Raw genomic sequence first — 21,626 nt, forward strand, 5'->3', positions numbered from 1 at the left:
AAGCACAAGTATTTCTGTTACTCATGGCGCCTTAGCAAAAGCGTCACCCAGACTATGTAGCCCAACTGTCGGCTCAAATATCAGATACTGAGTGCAAGTAACCAGGCTACTTGAATATGTAACCTCATCCCATGATTCCTATTCTTTGTACATATGTCACACAAGCAGTATGAAGTGACCCCCCTTGCAAGTTAATACATTCTAAAACTCGAGTATTAATTTGCCCTCTAAGGCTTTTGAGTAGGCAAATGTCATGTCTACTTTATAAGTGGAGAGCAACATTGCAATATAATTTACCTGGCCTGCAAGAGATAATGGGTATGAACTCTGCCTGCCATTATTCATATATAGTATTAGGGAAACGGATATTCAGATTACTGGAATGCTTTTCACACAATCTGCCACCTTTCCAAGTTTTCAAAATTCAATGTGGCATAGACCTTAACAAGTTACATGCTAACTCGCTGCCATACAAAAACAGTTTCACTGAACATTTTTATAATCCTACCCAACAATTTAAAGGTGGGATATGTTGCAAACAATCTTGTATAGACTTCATAGTAGTTGTGCACTTTCTTAAATTGCACAATATCATGGTCCGGTTTTAAACATGTTTTGCATTACAAAGTATTGTGAGTATGCAAATATCCCAATTAGTGTTCTACTGCTACAATCCCTCACTTTTTACAGAGCCCTGACAACTGGTATTGGAGGCTAGCACAGGAGCTGGGCTGGGGTGCATATGGAAGGACACAGGAGAACACTCCCTTGGAGTGAAAAACAAATCGGCAACATTCAAAAACCACATCAGATGTTTTGTCAGGGCAGTACAGTTAAGGAAATGTTTTTATTTTCTGAAGGATAGGATACTCTAGCAACAGTCTAGGAAACTGTGACTTCGGTTTATTTATCTGCTCAGTTGCTGAGGGCTTTTCAGTATGTGTTTGCGTTTATTGCGTTTAGCATCCCCATATATATTGTCCAACTGATAATAGCAAATTTCACAAGAGGGGGTCCCTAGATAAAGAAGAAAGCACTCAATCTGTTGCACCTATGAACATTGCTGCTATTGACTTAAAAGGCAAATATATGTGATTTTCTTCAACGGTGCGCCAGACAAAACCTCAGTAAGACTCTAGTGGAATTGTTTCTAGGCTGTGGTGAGAAAGGGTGGGCAAAACTGTAGGTTGTATTATGTATCCTGTCATATCACTTCCTATGTCAGGGTTAGAAGGAGGGCTCTGATATGATGTTACTCCCTACTCTGAATCAAATGGTTTTTCAGGGAGTAATTAAGTAATTATCTTTGCCATTAGGGATATTTCATGTTTACTAATATATGTTCTTTCCGCTTAGAATTCCACATGAGATTGGGCAGTAGCATTATTTGACTTTCTTCCAATGCCACTGCTCTGCAGGGCACTGATTCAGAAAAATAACAGTGGAACTATGTGGGTAGAAGCAGGGGGTAGGTTCCTATATGTTCAGTTTCCTGTTTTTGTTGGGCACATTTTCCTGTTTTTAGGGAGTAACAATTGATTGTGTATACTTAGCCATAAGGCTGGTTTTGAGCAAATGTCACAACTCACAGGACCATGTAATGTGAACAGCAAGCTGAGGCCCAGGAATTCTGATCATCTTATTTTGTGGTAAAGTTATTCAAATGCAATTCACTGCCATACAAAAATAATGCAATGATCGTCCTTGCACACATTTTGAGGCATGTTCTCTTGGCCCCTGAATTACTTCATTAAAGTGGCACATGAATTCCTTTTTGCATGTTTTCTGACACATTCCTTTTAGTTGCCATTACTTCATTTGCAAAAATGTTTTCCTGTCTGAATTTTTTGACATCCACATCAGTGATAAGTGATATTTGCTTTTTTGTAATAAACATGAGTATTTTTTACAAATGGTTGTACACACTTTCTGTCTCTAAGCAGTGTCGACAAATGAATAGCCGCAACTAAACCTATTGTTTAGTCCGAACATACAAGTTTGTTTTTGTGCATTCACATTTGTTTTCTCTGCACATGAGTAATTTTGGTAAGGAACTATGGCATATCTTGAAGTTTTAGACTGGTTGATGAGCTCTCCTTATAACTACATAAAATATTTGGGTTTTTTGAAGCATATATATTGGGAAAAAGTGTTTCAAGACGCACCTTTTACACTGACTAATAAAGAATTGCAGTGGTTGGGAAGGAGACATTCCACTCCAACCTCTTTGGAGATGGTTGCTCACCAACTACGCATGCCCACAAAGTAGCTTACCTCATAATTTAGGTGCGCACATGGAAAATCAGTTGCGCACGAAAGCTAAGCATTTCCGCACTAAGCAAAAAATAATTAGAGGGAACATTGGTCACCACCGTAGTTACCATGCATCACTCACTGACCTGCAGTGCTGGATTGACCAGGGACAGTAGTACCGTCCTGCATCACTCACTGACCTGCTGTCTTGGGACAGCAATGGTAGCTGGCAAAGAGTTCCCAGTAACAATCCGGCCCCTGAATAGTTAAACAAGAGGTCGTGAAGCCACAGGGAAAACTTTCTGGACGTAAAAAACCCTGGTGGAATGATAGCAGCAGCAGAATGAAAGGACAGATTCTGAACTTGTGCAGGAGCAGCTCTGGAACAAAGATGCGGTCTTCCAGGGAGTAGTGCTAGAAGATTTGCAAGAAGAATGAGAAAGGGGAATCAGTGAAGGAGAGGGACTAGGAAGACACTAATGTCCTGCTAAAAGTAGTGACACAAGGGACTTCACCATCACCGAAGGCTAAATGTCTTCCCACTGCTCTGTGTCTGTTGCAGAATGCACAGCTAATGCCCAGCGCCACCTCAGGGAAGAGCTCGAGCTCCATGCGGAGTACAAAGGCACGGGCCGATCTGGGCACCATCTTGGTGGTATAACACAGCAGCAGACTGCAGTACGCTTCCATCATCGCCACAATGACCAAGACGGTTGTTGGATCCTGACGATAGTGGTCTTAATGCACTCATTCTTGTCTGTGGATGAGCAAATTGGGACCCTCCCCAGGATACTAAACCAGACCATAGTATGTCAGAAGGAGAGAAGAAAGTGAAAGAGGGCGAAAACAAGTTGGGGGAGTAATGGGTGAAAAAATAGAACACACCTGGGTAAACAAACATGAGGGTAGATAACAAGAGGTACGATGCGCGTGTGAGCAGGAATGTATGCAGGGGATATGTGGCTATATGTAAGGAAAGAGACATGTAGTGCATATAGATGTATACCACCATCATTGAGTCCTTAACACACCCTTCCAACCATGTATCCATTAATGTCGTTGGTTACAGAATAAGTGAATATATTTGGGATTTCTGCTCAACTTCTGTCTACTCGTCTCTTGCCATATTTATCACGCAATGGAATCCTTCTGTCTCATCAACTGTGTTCGATTCCACTGTAATGTTATCCTCCTATAAATATTCATATGTCTAATGTAGGTTTCAGCTTGCATATCAGTTTTTCAACATCCATGTTTGGGTATCGAGGGAGGCATAATGGCATACCAGGCATATACTCAATTATACCTAATCACAGTTTGGGATTAATTTTAGAATCGTATCTACCTAGCATGATATGTTCTTCCTTACTGCAGAGCTATGTTTAGTATATGTCTCTTCCCAACTAAATGTGTCTGGCATTCACCTGTTTTACATTTTCACAGTTCCAAATTGGATTGCCAAATGATTCATTTTTCAGGGACAGATTTAGCTACTTACTTTTATTTTGATAGAAAATAGAAGTCTTACCTCGCATAGATTTGAACTTTAAGAAGCAATTTAGATTCTACTATTTTAGAAAAAAGTGAATCCACAGAAAGTTTCTTTTGTTTACTATTCCTAATCTTGAATATACTACATAGACTATCAACGCAGGCAATGATTCAGGGAAGTGTGACGAATCCTGAGAATTCATCCCATCTCCCCAAGGGGGAGTCCCCCTGTGGGGCTAGGCAAGCTAGCCCGCTCCACAACACCCTCCCTAGGAGTCGAAACAAGTGGCACCTCACTGGGAGAGACTCCCCTTTGGGGACAAATACTCCCATTTTTGTGAGGAACTCCCAAAGAAACCTTCCAATCATAGCTCTTCAAATACCTCCAGTAAAGAAATGTATGAAGAATATGCTAACATGTGTTATTGTCATCAGGAAACTCTGATTTTTCAGTTACAAGAAAAATCATCTACAACTGAGATGAAGATGATCTGTGGAGGAATAAAGAAGACAGAACAAACACGAAGAAAGGAATACTAGACTCCACTGGGGGAAGCCCCACATCTATGTAATAAAACCAAGGGGAGGAGACTGGAAAGAGAGGAGAGATGAATCCTGCAAGCTACAAACACACTTACTTGCTTATGCAAAGATGAGACTGGACGTGCAGGGTTCCGAGATTGAGAGGAAGCAACCTGCAGTGTTAGATGCACAGCGGCGAGAAACTGAAAGGAAGAGAGAAGCCAAAGCAGACACGAGGTGTCCTTATCCTGAGAGAGGACGCTGATGCCACTCTGCCATATCCGACACAGAACCTACCAGCAGAGGAGATACTGGGGAATTCACCTGCACAGTGACACAAAGGAACAATAAAGGAATCACAAGAGGCCAATCTGTCAAACTGGAGAGACGGTCCCAGCCAAAGAGCAAACCTAGTGACGTTATCCCTGAACATGGTAGGTAACAGGGAAAATGGGAGACCCGGGAGGCGAACAGAAGACAATTAGTACTGGAACGCTCATACTTGTCCCAGTCAAGATAAAGCAGTGACACTGAGTGAAGTGAAAGTGAATCATTACTGGAACACTAATGTCACTACTGTGTCTATGTCCTGCTTCCGCCTCCTTACAGGGACAAGCACCACCCCAAGCTGGTGGATGCTGGACCCAGCAGAGATGTATGGGGGATCCCTAGACCACCATGACTCAGTCTCAACACTAATGTGAGGCAGACACAGGAATATTCAATGCACTCCCAACCATATATAAGCTGGGGCCACTAGGGTAAAGGGGATGGTCACAGGGATGTGCTCAATCCCTCCCTCCTAAAAATATGAAAAACTATCATGGTGGAAGTCACACAGACACCTATAATGCCATTACTCATGCTGATACAAGTGCCCATGAAAGAAAGATGTCCTGAGACTGAGCCATATTGCCTACACTCTGCAATTCTCTGGCATCTCACTTCATTTCGAAAACTCAGGACATCTTGTCCTTACTCTTCTCCACTCCTCACTACTATCCTCTTTTTCCCCCATAACACCTGATGAGGTTTCTGCTCTCTGGAGGTCTCTACCAAACAGCTGCTCCCTTGCTCCTCCAAAACTATCATAGACAACATTGTCTCCCTTGCTCCAGCCTTGGCCGATTTCTGTAATCACTCCATTGCCACAGGATCCTTCCCCTCACCCCTCAAGCAGTCCCTTATGCACTGTCTCCTCAAAAATCCTTCTGCCGATCCTTCCTGTCCAGCAAGCTAATGCCCTATCTCATTTACCCCTTTCCTGGGTAAAATCTTGGGGAAGTTGGACATCTCTTAGCTTATCCACCATGCTGAATCTGTTGGTTGTCTCCACGACCACCAGTCTGGCTTCAGAGCTGCCAAGACACGGAAACTGCCTTCCTGAACACCCGTGAAGACCACCTCTCTAATTTTGACTCCAAGCTCTCCTTTCATTCCCATCCTTCTTGACCTCAACTCTGCCTTTGATACGGTCAATCATGTGACTCTGATAAATCTGCTCTGTGATATCCTTGGCATCACACAGCTGGCTCTCTACTGGTTGACCTCCTTTCTCTTGGACTAACCTTACCAGGTTTAACTGGGCCCTTTTCTCTCCACCATCTCACTCTCCACCTGTAGAGTTCCTCAGGGCTCTATCCTCTCACCTTCAATGTTCAACATCTACCTGTCTCCTCTAGCCCACTCCATATTCTCTCCTAACTTCCAGTGTTAAGCGTATGACACGTAGCTCTCCTTCAAACTTCCATTCTCTGCCTTCTTCTCTTACTCTTTTATTCCTGACTGCCTGTCTGCTATTCAGGCATGGTGCTCTGCTAATGATCTGCGACCTGAGGCTTCTCATTGGTACCCCCACCCCCTCTTTCCCTCCCACACTATGGGTGCCCTACATGGGCCACCTCCCATGACCCACCTGTGAGGCAAAAATCCTTGGTGTCATCTTCGACTCCTCTCTCTCCTTCTCTCCTCACATCTCGTACCTTGCCAAGAAGGCCCACTTTCAGCTACACCTCCTCAGAGGCATTCTCCCTTTCCTCATCTTCCCCCAGAAACTCAATGTCTCCACAGCTCTGGTCTTCTACTACTACTGCAACAGCCGCTTCTTTAATCTGTCTAACTCCTCCCTTTGCCCCTTCAACTAATCCAGAATAGGACTGCAAGACTTATCCTTGGCCTAAAGCCCAGGAACCGCATCTCTGCAGCACTAAAATCTCTCCACTGGCTCCCGTTTGCTGTGAGGATCAAGTTCAAGATGCTCTACATTATCCACAAGGCTTTCTGGGACCTGGGATACCGCTACATCCAACTCTCTCTCCCTAAATACCTCCCTCCTAGAGCCCTTTGGTTGTCTAGCTCTAACTCTCTGCAGATCAGATGCTTTTCCAAGCAGAAAGAGGGGATAGATCCCTTTCCTCCGCAGGTTCCTTCCTTTGGAGAAGTTCCATAAGCTTCTCAAGACCTTCTTTTTCTTTTCTTCCTTTCCTCTCCCCCGCTAATGTCCCTGTCTTCTTGACCGGCCTGCTTCCTTCAGCCCCCGCCCCCATTCCAGTTGAGCCCTGCACTTGTTATCACTGCCCGCCACCCCAACCTGCACTTGCCCTTCCAGGCCCCTCCCCCCACATTACCCAGGCTGGGCCTGCGCCCTTGTAGCCCTTCCATCCCCCTACCTTGCACTTAGCTTGTGGACCTTCCTTCCCTTGCACTCTCTGCTTTCCCCTGGCTCTGTTCTCCTGGCCTCCCTGGCACTCGCTTTTTCTCACGGGTCCTTCCGCCCGGACTGGCACTCCCCACCTCCCATTCAGAACACATTCAATAACTTCCCTAGAGACCCTATAGTCTTGATGGCCTAGTGTAGAATTGAAATTCTTGAAGAAACAGATAATCAGAACATTGGGGACTTCAAGTCCCCCAATGCCCTAAGTACTGGGATGGGGAAGTGGGACTCAGAGGCATCAAACTGCATTGTGCAGTATAGTGGTTCTGATGACCCACACCTGAGCGGGACCTTTGAATATATAAGGCCCCTCCATGTGTAGGCCATTAGAAGCAGAGTCAGAAACAGGAACAAACGGTGGAGTTGCAGAAACTACCTGCCGTATTGGCAGTGGAAGAAAGAAAAGAATGGTATAAAGGAGCAGCAGGTGCACTCTTAGCAGCTACCAGATTACCAGCAAGAGGTTACTTTGGCCCCAGTAAAATCCCTGCCCCAAGAACGGAAGACATGCCAATAGGGCAAAGTTTACTGACCTTATTTTCAATCAAAATACCAGGAATCACACTAGGACAGCATCTCGTTCCAGAAGTTCTCATCCTCCAAATGTGAGTTACACCGTTTTAAAGGCCTGTTATGTTCTAAAACAAGTTACATCCCCAAAACTTACCAGGGCAGGGATTTGGTCAGTTTAGGAAAAATATATATGTTATGCATAGGAGTTAGTTTGGTTATTCGATCGCCGTAACTGGTGGCTCCTCCTAGGAACACCTCTAAATGTTACAATTATAAAGTTGCAGGTTAACAGGGAAATTATTGGCCTCTGCAACATATTGTACTTATTGTGAAAGGTAGCTAAGGATTGGATAGAACGGGTCTTCTCAGCCTTGGTACCTTGGATAGCTACCCGGCTTTGTCGAACTGTTCAAGGCAATGGGAACATCATGAAGGTGCTGTGTGTTCCCAGTAAATTGCCATCTCTGATCGCCTAAGCCCTGAGAGCATACATGCACCTTTGAACCTGTGTAGTAATTGTATCTTTCTACCTCTGGTTTGACAGGAACAGCTTTCCTCCACCTGCCTTGAATGAATAGGCACTGTCCTATTTGTCCAGGTCACGTGTGTGGGTGTGTGTGTGTGTGGATCACGAAATGAAGCTCTCGTGCTTGTAACTATGAGGATTGCTTCTGACAAACTTAAGTGCAACCCGACAATCGAAACAATATTGGTGAACACATGATAGACTTCCGTTCCCATGATACCCATGGTACTGAGATGAGATGGAGGAGAGAAGAGTTAATGTGGACCAGGAACAACTGTAAAAAAAAGGTGCAGACTACTTGCTCTAATAATGATCAACTGTGCAGGAGATTTAAAAATGTTGTGCCTTGTGCACACAAGTGTGGCAGGAGAAGAGGTGGTTGCAGCCTGATGGGAGAAGCAGGAACAAAGAGTCGCGGAGGATGCAGAGCGTAAAACACGCTCTGAAAAAGACCCACCGTAGCGAGACACGCTGATGGAGGAAAATGCTCACTGGCACTTGACTGGAGGCATTGTTATCCAGAGGAGAGAGACTCCAGTGCAAGGCAGTGGCTGCCAGACCGAATGAGACGTGGTCTGGAGGAATGACAGAAGTTCCATTTGTCAGCAATGCTAGAGGCTGACGAGGGAGCCACGAGAGACTCTTGGCAATTGGGGAAATCGGACTAGTAACAATGCTCTGTTACAGCCACGCTTCACCAGGTGAGTCAACCAGCAGGATTTGGGGACCCGGGACAATAGGGAAGGCTAAAAGAAACTTGGAGAAACAATTTGAACTTCTACCAAGTGGAACAGAGGGGCTAAAGCGTTACAGTTCTCCATGCATCGGATGTCAGTCTAGGGGAAACTTGGAACCCACATTGCCAGCAGCCAAGAGAGATTGAAGACGAGACAGAAGGGCTAAAGGGGTACAGTTCTCCATGCATGAGATGTCAGTCTGGGGAAACCTGGAGCTCCCATTGCCACAATCAAAGGAACGTTAACTGTTGTGGAAACCATTCCTGGCAGGAGAGTGAAACGGGAATGGAACAAATTGTGTGAAGTAGAGAATATTCCTGGCAGGAGAGTGAACCGAAAATGGAACAAAATGTGTGAAGTAGAGATCATTCTTGGCAGGAGAGTAAACCAGAAGAGGAACAGTTGTATACAAGTGAAACCCTTCCTGGCAGGAGAGTGAACCAGGAAAGGTGCACGCTGTGTGAAGTAGAACACTTTCCTGGCTGAAAGTAAACCAGCAGAGGAGCCTTTGTTGAAAGTCATAGAAGGGTGTGGTGGAAAGAAACGACTTGCTTTACTATTGTGATGAACTGTTAAAAAGACTTTGCCATTCTGACAAGATTTTTCAGAGTAATCACTTTTGGCATCTTGAAATGAAAGTGGTTAGTGGAAGAAATAGTTGCTTTGGTTTTGAACCAGTGTTTTATGAAAGAGACATTTATTTTACCAATTTGCGAGACATTTGGTATGAAAGAAACTATCTTAAACTGAATAGACTATTGTTGGAACAGAACTTTTTCAAAGGTCTTCTTTAATTGATCCGGGGGAAGGGAGCCCAACCCTGGTTACAAGGATTACTTTATTGGAGTTATTTTAAACTGTTACAAATTTTAATTGAACTGGAAAAAGATACATTTTCCTTGCACACTTTGGTTGTATATTTTAGTGTGGGACAGGTATACTTTGGGCACAAGGGTTGATTTTTTTTAGTTTTAGTTTGATAGACTGGGACCGTCTCGTTAGGATAGGAACAGATAGGTCTTTACCTCAACCCCTTTATGGTTAATAAACATTGCAAATGATGAGGAAAGTACAACTTTGTGTGTGTCTCATATTTCTGACCAGTGCAGTTCGGCAGCCATCTACTAGGTTAACATGTTTAAGTGTAAGCTTTTTGAGGCCTAGCGTAGAAGCATTTTGAAAATAATGCTCACAAAATAAGAAACTCAAGTACAGCCATATAATGAGTTTGGTGATGCTGTAAAAGAATAGTGGTTATTCTGTTACCACACATGTTTTGGATGGAAACAAAATTACACCTGCTTCTACAGGAGATTTACTATGCATAATTATTGCTCATGGTGAATACCCCAACAATCCTCCTAGAGTCCTATGAAGTGCAAAATGCATATTTACGCTGCCATACCAACCTTTCATTATACTGTGGCCATGCCATGGGACCAAGTGGCAGTAACACTAAACGATTTGGGGGGTAAATCAGCATATTGACTGCCAAACTCGTAATGAGACCCATAGTGTCTGGTGGTAGATCATGCATTCTTCAATGTGTTTTGCATTACTCCCATTTTCAAAATGTCTTCTTTTAAATTTTAGAATGCAGAGACATTTTGCTTCCACTGATGACAGCAGAGCTAAAGGAATGGCTGGAACAAAAAAAAGAAGAGCAGCAGCAGGTTAAGGAGAAAAAGTACTGTGTTGATTTACTCAACAGCATCCTGGAAGTATTAAGTTATCAAGATGAGGTAAATGCTGTTGGCCTAGACCTACAATAATTCCATTATTTCTTTTGTACAGCTCTATAATAATATTCTAGATTAAATTCATAATTAGCAAGCATTTTTATTTTAATAGCAACAACCTATAAAAGGATATTGCTTGCGTTTTGAAAAGCAATATAACGTATGTGTTCAGACCCTGGTTCACAAAACAGGCGTGTTGGAATGTGCATCTGCTGTTATATTGCTTAGTATTAAGACATGTTGTAAATGTAAACAACCAAACGTGGACAATGATGATTGGTCTTGTCTTAACTTTAATTGTATTAGTTGGCACTGTTGACAGGAGTAGCATAGCGTCAATGCATTGCAATATTTCCTTTCAGGTATGTAATGCAGGACATGCAAGCACTCAGCATGTGTTCTATCATGTGCACTATCATTAATAATTCAGGGTTAAACACTTTGGTCAGCGATTGCTTCCTTTATGTGGAGTACCTTGTTTTTGTTTTTCTACTCAATTTCTACAATTTTATTTATAGCCTCCACCACCACCAGGTGGAGGGCCTGGACAACAGAAAAAGCACAATGATACAGAAAAGAATCCCGAAGAGCAGGAAGATGAGATAGAGGAAATGCCTACCTCCAGCAGCCAGAGAGAATCATGGGTGTGGCGGTTCTTTACCACCGTTGGGGGTGTACCAAAGGCTAAGGCTGCCAAGGTGAAATGCACTTAGTGCAAAGTTGTGTGCTCTAGCACCTTGAAGTGCCTTTTTGTGCTAGATGGAATTACAATAATGATCTGAAACCAAATAATTGGACAGACTCAGCATATATGGTAAAGTACTACTTTATTGTCAGTTAATAAAGTAGGGAGACCTGACAAACATTGGACTGATGCATGTACACTCGTAAGCAAACTTGATTGCATGGAGGTCTCATACCCCAATATGCGTCATCTATGACATCATTCTATGTGGCAAAATACAAAACCTATCACGGGAAGGGATTGGTTAAGGGAACATGTCTACTTATAAAACATATAAGGATTAGTGCATCATTACTTATAGTACTGATTATAGTGGGCGAAACAACAGTGGATTGGTCTATGCAACATTATGGGCCTCATTACGACCCCGGCGCTAAACCATAGTGCTATTAGCACCATGGTCCATTCCGGGGTCCGCCATGGTGAATGGCGGAATTACCGCCCCATTCCAAGGTTGGCGGGATGGTAATTCCCCATTCACCATGGGCCCTTCCCCATTCCCATTTTTGCCCCATAGGGCTCAATGGGAATGGGGAAGGCGCTAAGTACGGTGACGCAAATTGCGGCACCGTACTTAACACCAAGGTCCCTTTGCGGCACCCTACTTTAACGGCTGGTAAAACCAGCCGTTAAGGTCGGGTCCCGCAAAGGGAACTCGTAATTAGGCGCTAAGTGTTTAACGGCGCTGCAGCCTTTTATGGCACCGTTAAACACTTAGTGCCTGGGTCATAATGAGGCCCTATGTGTTAAGTTGCCCCCAACCCCACTGATTGGTTTGCGTACTATCCCAACCATGGACTTTTGGCTCTTTAGCAGCACGGACGTGAAACGAAACAATGGTGTTTCAATCATGTCATACTACTCCCCATTTTCCCAATTAGTCCATCATCTGTCATTGGTAGGCCATCAGCCAAAGTCTTCCATTTGTAGTTGAACTTGTTGCCTGCTCACTGTCCTGGAACATTCAAGGGAGTGCAAGCACACCACTATCTTAACTTTGAGGCTCTAATGAATAGCCTATGTTTTTGACTTCTGAGTCACATGTAAAGAGATCACGAATGTGTCAACTTCAGCCTCTTACTCACAGCACTGCTCTTTCTCATCAACATCACTGTAGTCACCCAATCTGTTGCTTTTACCTCCTCTATTATACCTTCCTTCTCCAACCGCCTTACGTCCTCTTTTATTTCAGCTCAGAATGCTACTGGCAACACTCTCGCCTTGACTCTCACTGGTACAGCAACCCTTCTAACTTTGTGTCTGTGCACACATCTATTCAGTCATCCCATCCTGGGCTTGAACACTTCAAGATACCAACTCTTGACATCTCTTGCTTCTTTCCCTCCCCCAAGAACACACTCCATTGAAAAAACCTGATCTCGATGATCAGGGTCCAACATTATCCCCAAATCAACCTGTGCATCCTACAACGGTAGATTCCCCCTTTTCTCATCACTTGTATTTTCCTGTCACCTTTCTGTTTTTGAAGGCCAGAGTGGCTTCAAACTCCCCCACAATCTCTTTTTGGCGCTTCTCCATATGCATGTATGGCTACATCACTCTCCCACAGCATGGAACAATTCATCTGTTCTTTCCATGTCCCCACATGCATCAGTGTGTAATCAGCACCACTATCAATAAACCTTCTGTTCCATACATCATTCACAATGATTACTGCATGCAGCTTATTACGTCTCAGATACACATTAACAGCATTCACCACATTTACTTCCTCTACCTCATCCCTCACATACATCATTGATCCTCTCAAAGGTATTGTCACTTCATGTACTCTTTTTGCTCCACCTAACCACTGATCACAACATTTTGCAATGTGTCCTTTCCTTGCTCAGTCTCTACACACTACATGGAAGGCAACACATTCCTTATCACTGGCCAGATGGTCATAGCTCACACATAGATTGCACCCCTTGACTGTCCCATATTTTGTTTCTTGTTTCATCTTATTTTCAGGCTGCTTCACTTTAGCCTCCACCTTTCATCTCATGAACACGCTGCCACTGTCCTTCATATCCCTTGCTTTCTATGCCTTTTCCACCACACTTACACCATCCTCGACAATCTCCATCCAGTTCCTTCATAGATGCCTCCATATGCTCCACAAACTTTCCTACCTCTATCACCCTGTCCAACGTAATATCTCCTTCTCTCCACAGTGCCTCACAAATCCTCTGGTTGCTGCACTTAATCATTAACTGATCTCTTAAGTTCTCCTCCGTACAATGCTCAAAACCACACTTAATTGCTAATCCATGGAACACAGGTACAAACTCTTCCATAGACTTGTTCGCTTTTTGCTCCCTTGTAACAAAATTATACTGCACCAAGATTGTGTTCTCTTTCACCTGATAATGTTTGTCCTGTTTCCTCAAGCTTATTTCAGAAGAATTCAGATCCCCACTTTCAGCCTCCAGTAAATTTGGCAGTCTTTTAAACATCACCTGCCCCTCATGCCCCAAAAAGTCATACAACAGTGACACAACAGAGAATCTTTTCTGTCAGCTGCAAATGTCGCTCAGTACACACCATGGATGTAACGTAAGAACCCTTCCTTACACTCATACCACTTAATGACAGGTTCTCCTGGAGACTTTAAGAAAAATGGTGGACCTGGTAGGTTTGCCAATATATCCCTGATGCCAAAGTCACACTCCCCCCTACTGTAGGAAGTAAACCAAAGCAATGCAACTTTGTAAGGCAGACCCTTTCTTTAGAGTCTTGACTCTGGTTGCGCGCTAGCAGGCTCCTTCACATTCATTATTCCATGCAACGCTGATCAATGAGCAGCAATACTGACTTTATCGACTTAACAATGGAGGCACTGTGTCACTCTCTGTTACCTTTGTTACCTCGTTACTTCGTAAGAAGTCACGCAGCCCGTAATACCTACATGCAGATGCTCACACGCCCACCTCATCCGCTATGGCAGTACAAGTTACTTTCCTCAGCACTGCCGGCATCATACCCATTGCTCATCAACTTAATGCCACTGTGCATCCTAGAAATACACACGTGCTGACATGTGCAACCAACAACTCCGCTTGAGCCCAGAGCTCTCGCTGCATGTACTATCCGGCGACATGAACCCATGAATCTTGTCTCCAGAACAGACACCAGGCACAGGAGGGGTGACGACTCACCAGGCACAGGACAAGGGCCCTCATTACAACTGAGGTGCTAAGTGCACCAACTTTACCACCATGGTGTAAACTACGTTTACACCATGGTGGATGGCGGATTTACCGCCCCATTACAAGGTGAGTGGGGCGGTAAATCCCCATTTCCCATTTTCCCTTCCCCATTCCCATTTTTGCCCCATAGGGCATAATGGGAGTGGGGAAGGCGCTAATTACGGCACCGTAAATTACGGTGCCGTAATTAGCACCAAGGTGCCTTAGCACCATGGAACTTAACGCCTGCAAAAAGCAGGCGTTAAGGTGGGAATCAGGCGTTAAGGGTTAACGGTGGCGTTAACCCTTAACGCCTGAGTTGTAATGAGGGCCAAGGACATCGAGCAAATGTGAGCAGCGATCACAGGCACCAAATACATAGAGGAGAAAGATCGTACAGACGGGAGCCGGCCTGATGCAAGGTAACCTTATCACCAGAATTAAGAAGTTGTCTCACACAGCGGTAAGGTCCAATTTTTTACTCATGTGAATAAAAGTCCCAATGTAGCAGCAGCCCATTCCTCCCAGCCTCCTCCACCTTCTCTCACGCTTCTCTTCCCCCTTCAAACATAAACGTTCCTTCCCAACACTCCACCTGCCAGACTGGAACTCCTCCACCAAGTTCCAGTTCCGTACCTCATACTAGGGTAACCCCTCTTGAAAACTGAATTATGCAGCGGCTTATTTTATTACTGAATCAAAAAGGACTACAACTAATACAATCTTACCTAAGCATGCAAGACACTTGGTTAGCACTATACATCTGTTTATTGCATACCTCATACAACATCTCCCTCCCTCTTCATAACTCCTGCACAGACTATATACACAATACCTATTTACAGATGTAACACTTTGCACCCATGCCTCCAAAATTAAGGTATACATTCATCCTTCACTGTTGGAACACTCTTCATGGACTTCATGGACTCTCCCATTATTGGAACAGGCATAACGAGATGAAGACTTCTCAGTGATTCCTGTCAGTCATGACAGATTGCAGCTATGGGACTATAATGTAAAAAATGGATGTAAACGTTCACAACTTAACCACATTCTAGCAAGACCTGATAACTGAAGTGGTTGACTCTCTTGAAGATATCAGGGCATGTTTCTGCCTTAAGAATATAATGATCGCATGAACTCCATACTGTAAGAAACCAGAAGATTTCTCACCCATTAGTCCCCAGGGATCTATCATCCAGGTGGCCAGGACATGGCCATTGCTTTTCGATCCAGTTCATGGGGTGGACCAGTGCGCAAGGGTCCCTGGATGAGAGGTCTTCAGGAGGGGGAGTGGGACACAGGATGGCGGGACGCGGTATCCCCTTCCCTTCCTTCCCCTTCCCTGTAACACCTTTACCCCATCCTACCAGGAAGGATATGTAGGAACTCTACCCCTCCTTTAATTCTACATGAACACATTCACACGAACAGTCTGTCCTGGAAGAAAACAGACTAACACCGGAGCAGTATACTTGACATGTCCCAATACAATGGGCAGGATATGTCAGCCAATTACTGACCGACACTCACACCTGACTTCCATTACGCTTCCCCACATGGATAAAAGGTGGAGCACGAAAGCACACACTGAGCAAGGCAAAGCACATGAGGAAACATCGGTTTCGATATGGCAGCTGAACGAGAGAAGAAAGACAGCAAAACAGGAGGAGATGGCAAGGGGGTAAGTTCCCTTGACGATACTGACAAAAAAACATGTTACTTTCAAGAGCCCTCAAGATTGGAAAGCATAAGACCAGGAAACTAGGAAACCAGGCTAAAGAATCCTGTATTGTGTGTTGGGGATACCTGGGGCCCTCCCGTGTCACTAATCAAGGCAGGGAGAAGCAGCATCCGCGGTGGTACTGTCTTTGGCTCCACGAACAAAGCAGCATCATTGAAATCAACACAGCCGGTAAATTGGGGAGACCGATACAAGACCGGTCTGTGTTGAAGCCGATGTTGCAAGCAGCAAAATTGTATGGTGAGCGCTGGAATGAACATTGTTAAAACACATGTGATAAAAGACACAAGTAAAGTTGAACTGTTGATGAGTATTTGAACTTTGAAAAGCAAGATACAATACCTTTGACAGAGTGGTCCGGCACAGTGTGGGTGCTCATTCGAAGATCTCTGTAAGGTATCCAGCTGAGAAGTGGCAGAAGTGAAAGTTAAAGGGTTGTATTAAGAAGAGAACAAAGACTTGTGAATCATAGTGGTCCTGCGCTGGGTCAAGCAAAATCCTGTGCACAGTTGACAGTCTTCGATTTTGATACAGTTAAGAAAGTTTGGAAAATTAGACCAATTTGGTTCAAGCCCGGTGGAGGGAGACCAATTGAAAGTTTTGTGTTAAAGTGGGTCTGATCCTGGCAGAGGGGTACCCGGGGTGAATAGTGAATCACCAGAGAAGTTGTGCATGTGAGAATCCTGAGAAGAAAGGAACTTTGAATTTTTGTTTATCGCATCAGGCCCTCTGAAATAAGAGACTTTCGGCCTCATTACGAGTCCGGCTGTAACCTGTCGGTTTTTCCGGCTCGGTTACCGCCGGACTTGTATTACCATTCCGCCTCCGTTATTCCCAGAATTACAGGGGCATTACAACCCCGGTGACCCGGGAATTCCAGAGGCGGCATTCAGTAAATCCCCATTCCCATTGAGTCCCATAGGACTCATTGGGAATGGGGACCATGGAAACACCGGCACCATCTCGTGATGGTGCCAGTGTTTCCACGTCTGCCTGGAGGTGGGTGGTGTTAAACCCGCCAGGTCTCACCTCTGGCTGCAGGACTCGAGATCACCTGGTATGGAAACAATGGTGGCGGTGGCTTTAACGCCACCGTTATTTCCATACCGGGTGACTCGTAATGTGGCCCTTTGAATGGCAAAGAGGCTTTAGCACAGAAGGTCCTGATACTGAGATGTTCGCAAATCACAAACAATTATCCTGAAATCAAAACAGATTCATGGTACCATTAAAAAGAAAGATGGACATTTTATTGATTTTAGGATTGTTGTTTACTCAAGCACATGTGAACCACCTCTAGGAACATATGAAGTGCAATATTGGTTTGCAATTCCTTTAATTTGATAGTAATTATATCCCAATTGATAATGGCATTTCTCTCCCTCTGGAGAAGGGGTCTACAACATTTACATTAGCAAGAGCTACTTGCAGTTAATGGCCAATAGGCGGGAACTACTGGAGTATCGATATACATGAGTATGAGAATTTGTACCAAGATTATTTTGGGCAGTTTATTTGCCCTTTAAATAAAAAATGAATAACATATGCATTTATCATAACATTAATCACTTAAAAAACATCTTTATTTCATTATTGGTTTAGCGAATGTTTGTGGTGCTTGCGCCACACAATGACTGAAACCATTGTTACAGAAGAGAGGGAGAGGGAATGGGGGTTTCTGAACTGGAAATATTTGGTTGGCATTGCAACGGGCAATACCATGGCGTTAAATTTCCAAATTACTAAGATCTATTTTTAAAAACTCCTTCAACGTACTGTTCAAAAAGAAGTTCCCTAACAAAATTTGCTCCAAAGTTAGCAGCTTTGTAAGAAGCAAGTTGGTTGCCAGGCTTTCCAAATCCCAGCTACGCAGACAATTCAATCAATTTGGCTCTTTTTGTGTTTGTTTTGGTGGCAGAACGGTTTTGTTGTCCACCGGAGTCTACCTTTTTACATCCACCCACTCACCCCACCCCCACTATCTCTACCCCACTGACCACACTCTCTTTACCCCCACTCAACCCCATTACGTGTGCTCGTTGGGTTTTGTTTGGGCTATTTGTGCTACTTTTTAACAGTCCTGCCAAGGCTGCTTTGTTCTAAATGCGTTTTGCTCCCAACGAACTACCATCAGCCACCCTTCTACCCCACTCTCTCTTATCCCACCCACCCCTATTCCCACCCACTCTACCCCCACTCTCTCTACTCCCACCCACCCAACCTAGCCTAACTCTCAAGATAATATAGTTGAAATCTAGTAATATTCACAATACATATGTATTTGTTTAACTATGCTGCAATTATGACAATGTATTACTATGTAGGACTAATGAAAACAACGACATCCATTTTTTTTGTAGGCATGAGATCAGTATATTCCAGGCACTGCCATAATGCCACTACATTGCCATAATATGGCAACATCTGGCTAATGATGTTAGCACCTTGGACCATTATGGCAGCGCCTCGCAAATGCCTATTTAATGCCATACAAGAGCCAAAGTTGCTGGCTTTGCAAATGCTTGTTTTTAACAGGAAGTCGGTGTAAAGAACAGATGCAAGGACACAATACTGCCTATAAATGAAATGGGTGTAGACAGATTTGGTTAAGACATTTTTATTGCACAATAAGCTAGTTTGTAGCTGCAATTAAGCCATTACCTTTCCGACAGCTGCTCGGAAAGCACGGAATTAGCCAAAAGTGATCCCGGGGGATGTGTTTTGGGTTCAGGTAGTGGTTGGTAATTGTCATAGGGACTAGCAAAGACCTGAGCAGTGGGTGGGTACATTACAAAAAAAAAACTCAGGATTTGTGTCCCTCTTCCCATCTCATTCCTCCCCTGTCATTACTTCCCACAACAATAGTTTTGGATTATAGGCAGCGTGTATCGTCTAAACTAAAAAGATGTGTTCAATTTTCATAACATCTGATTAAGTAATTGGATATCAATGTTTGTCTTACCCTGATTTACAGCTTGATTCATTCTTTCTCCAATTTCTATAACAGTGAACGCAAAACAGCGTATTTAATGATCAAATGTGCATCTATCAAAACACGTACAAAGAAATGCATAATTTGTGTCTATTTGTTAGAAACATTTTCAAATAGTACTATACCAAAACACATGACTTCAAATTTCCAACAAATGCCAAACATTTATAAATCAAAGATAAGAATGATAGGTGCATGAGAGAAGTACAAAGGATTTTTAACATTGGTATGGATTATTCAAAAAATGCACTGCTAATATTTGATTGTGCATTATTACATACATCATCTTTATTTCTTTACTGCATAGAATAGTCCAGTAGTTCTGATGATTGGCTGAACTTCGTGCATCTTCCTCAGGACCTAATAGAACAACACTGCAAATATAGCAATTCAAACAACTCATACACATGGTGTCATCAATCATTTCATTCATAAGTCCTCATTAATTAGTTATTTTTTCCCTGTGGCTTTCTCTTATCTTCCAAGCCTCATATTTCTGAATACCTGGTAAGTAAGAATGAAGACCAAATTACTATCAATTTCATAATTCAATATCCTTCAAATAAAGGGTTTGACCTATTTTTTGCTCTTTTACAACACCCATATTTGTCACCAGTACCACAGCTTACCATACCTCCGTCAAGTCAAATAGTTTTTTTATTGAGTGATCACTATGTTCTACAATATAAATCTGTGGCACTGTGGATTCTAGAAAGCATGAGTGATATATTCAGTTGATTTATTAACTTATCCCTGCAGTAGCAAGTAATATAGTATCACTATATATGGCTCACTCTTATAAGGGCCTCAGTACGAGTGTGTTTGTGCAGGAATAACGTGCCGGTATTACGATGTGTTACTGCACCGGCACACTTCAAGTTTGCCAATAGGGTGATGGATTTACCTACAGGTCTTAGCTGGAGGTATATTCACCACCTTACTGACAAATCTCTTCATGGAGTCCTGTAGGACTCTATGGAATAGGGATTTACTGCTGTGTCTGCCACTTGGAATCTGCCAGTAATTCCAGCAGACCAAGTGGAGGAAACAGTTTACCAGTATGCTGCAGTAATATTGGCAAACTTTGAATGAGGCAATCCGACTTATTCATTTTAATTCCTTTGTGGTTGTGAGCCAGCTCCTCTGCTGCAGAAAAGGTTACGATGCTGTTTTCACAGGGAAGCTACCACTCTATGATCCTAAAGTAGAAAAGGAAAATGAGGGCCGTGATTAGATAGTCTTACATGCTACCTCAGGGACTACATCCGAATACAAGCTGGGTTTACCACATAAAGAATATTTTTCATTGCTCCAGCATTTCCTGAAGTGACATTTGAATGTCAGAGTGTTTGAAAAAAGGAGACAACAACAACATTGTTCTTAACATCCTGGTCCATATAAACATTAGACTGTTATTTATTCTTCTTGCACTATCATGCATTTGTTAAAGACACTGTGCATGCTCAGCCACATAGTCAGATATGATAAAAATATGCTCAGACTGACTCTAAAGAGTGTGATCATAATTCTATAAAGTCTGCATATTGTTTGGTCTAACAGATAAATAAATTTATATGGTGTACTACAGGTAAAGTATGGTCCTATATTTGGGGACATGTCCATGCACTATTGTGCAACACTCTGTAAACATAATAATGCCCTCCATTCACCCTGCTCATTGCACCTCCACAAAAGCAAAATGTCCCTATATTGCTCTCTTCATGCAACACTTGTGACGTTCTGTTTTACCCTCTATTCAATAGGCAATATGACTGTTTTTTTAATGTTCACCCACAGGTGCTGTTAGTGCATTCCAGATTCTTGACCTTTTTTTCATTGGTTAGCAAATTAACTTATGAAGAAAGGTTTTCCTCATATAATTTGTCACAAGGACATTTCAGCACATACATTACATTCTTACCTCTGCAATGTGTGACGAGAATTTTAAATACTCCTGAGTGGCAAGCAGGCACCCAGGTATAAAGGGTGTCCAACCAATTGTTCAATTGCACTCCATTGATTTAATTTGTCATTTTCTCATAGAGTGTCTGTATAGCTACTCTCAATGTTCCATTAGATGCTTCTCCATTGGGCACTATGATGCAACAGCTGCTCCCTATTTTGGCTCAAACTCCTACCTCACTTTTTCTGTTTTTTCTTTTTTCGGCCATTCTGTAAAGTTGTACATAATTATCTGCGTAAACTTCTTCCTCTTCATCCACCCACTGGACAGAAACACTTGTTCCTTCAAATAGAACCCTAGTTTTGCCAAGCGATAGGTGAATTAGGCATCCTGCTTCCTCATATGATACAGGCTGAGGCAGGAAAAGGTTGGGTGCCCCTATTACGTGTTGGATGAGTAAGCAGACGTAGCTTGCACTGTTCACTCTTTTTCTTCCCACACATAACATTTCATTTGAACTGTTCAATCTTTCTCTTCCCACACATAACATT

General features: G+C 43.2%; 1 protein-coding gene across 2 annotated transcripts in view; it reads left to right on the forward strand.

Annotated features, from left to right (window-relative positions):
- DOCK2 (dedicator of cytokinesis 2) overlaps positions 1 to 21,626 on the forward strand; it is a 2,833,934-nt gene that overhangs the window by 1,273,389 nt on the left and 1,538,919 nt on the right. For both annotated transcript variants that reach the window (XM_069654309.1, XM_069654310.1), the window contains exon 26: positions 10,352 to 10,500. In XM_069654309.1, the coding sequence (XP_069510410.1) occupies positions 10,352 to 10,500 (149 nt within the window). The remainder of the gene's footprint in view (positions 1 to 10,351; positions 10,501 to 21,626) is intronic.

The sequence above is a fragment of the Ambystoma mexicanum genome, chromosome 3q (genome assembly GCF_040938575.1).
Source record: "Ambystoma mexicanum isolate Mex_15411 chromosome 3q, UKY_AmexF1_1, whole genome shotgun sequence".
Taxonomy (NCBI): domain Eukaryota; kingdom Metazoa; phylum Chordata; class Amphibia; order Caudata; family Ambystomatidae; genus Ambystoma; species Ambystoma mexicanum.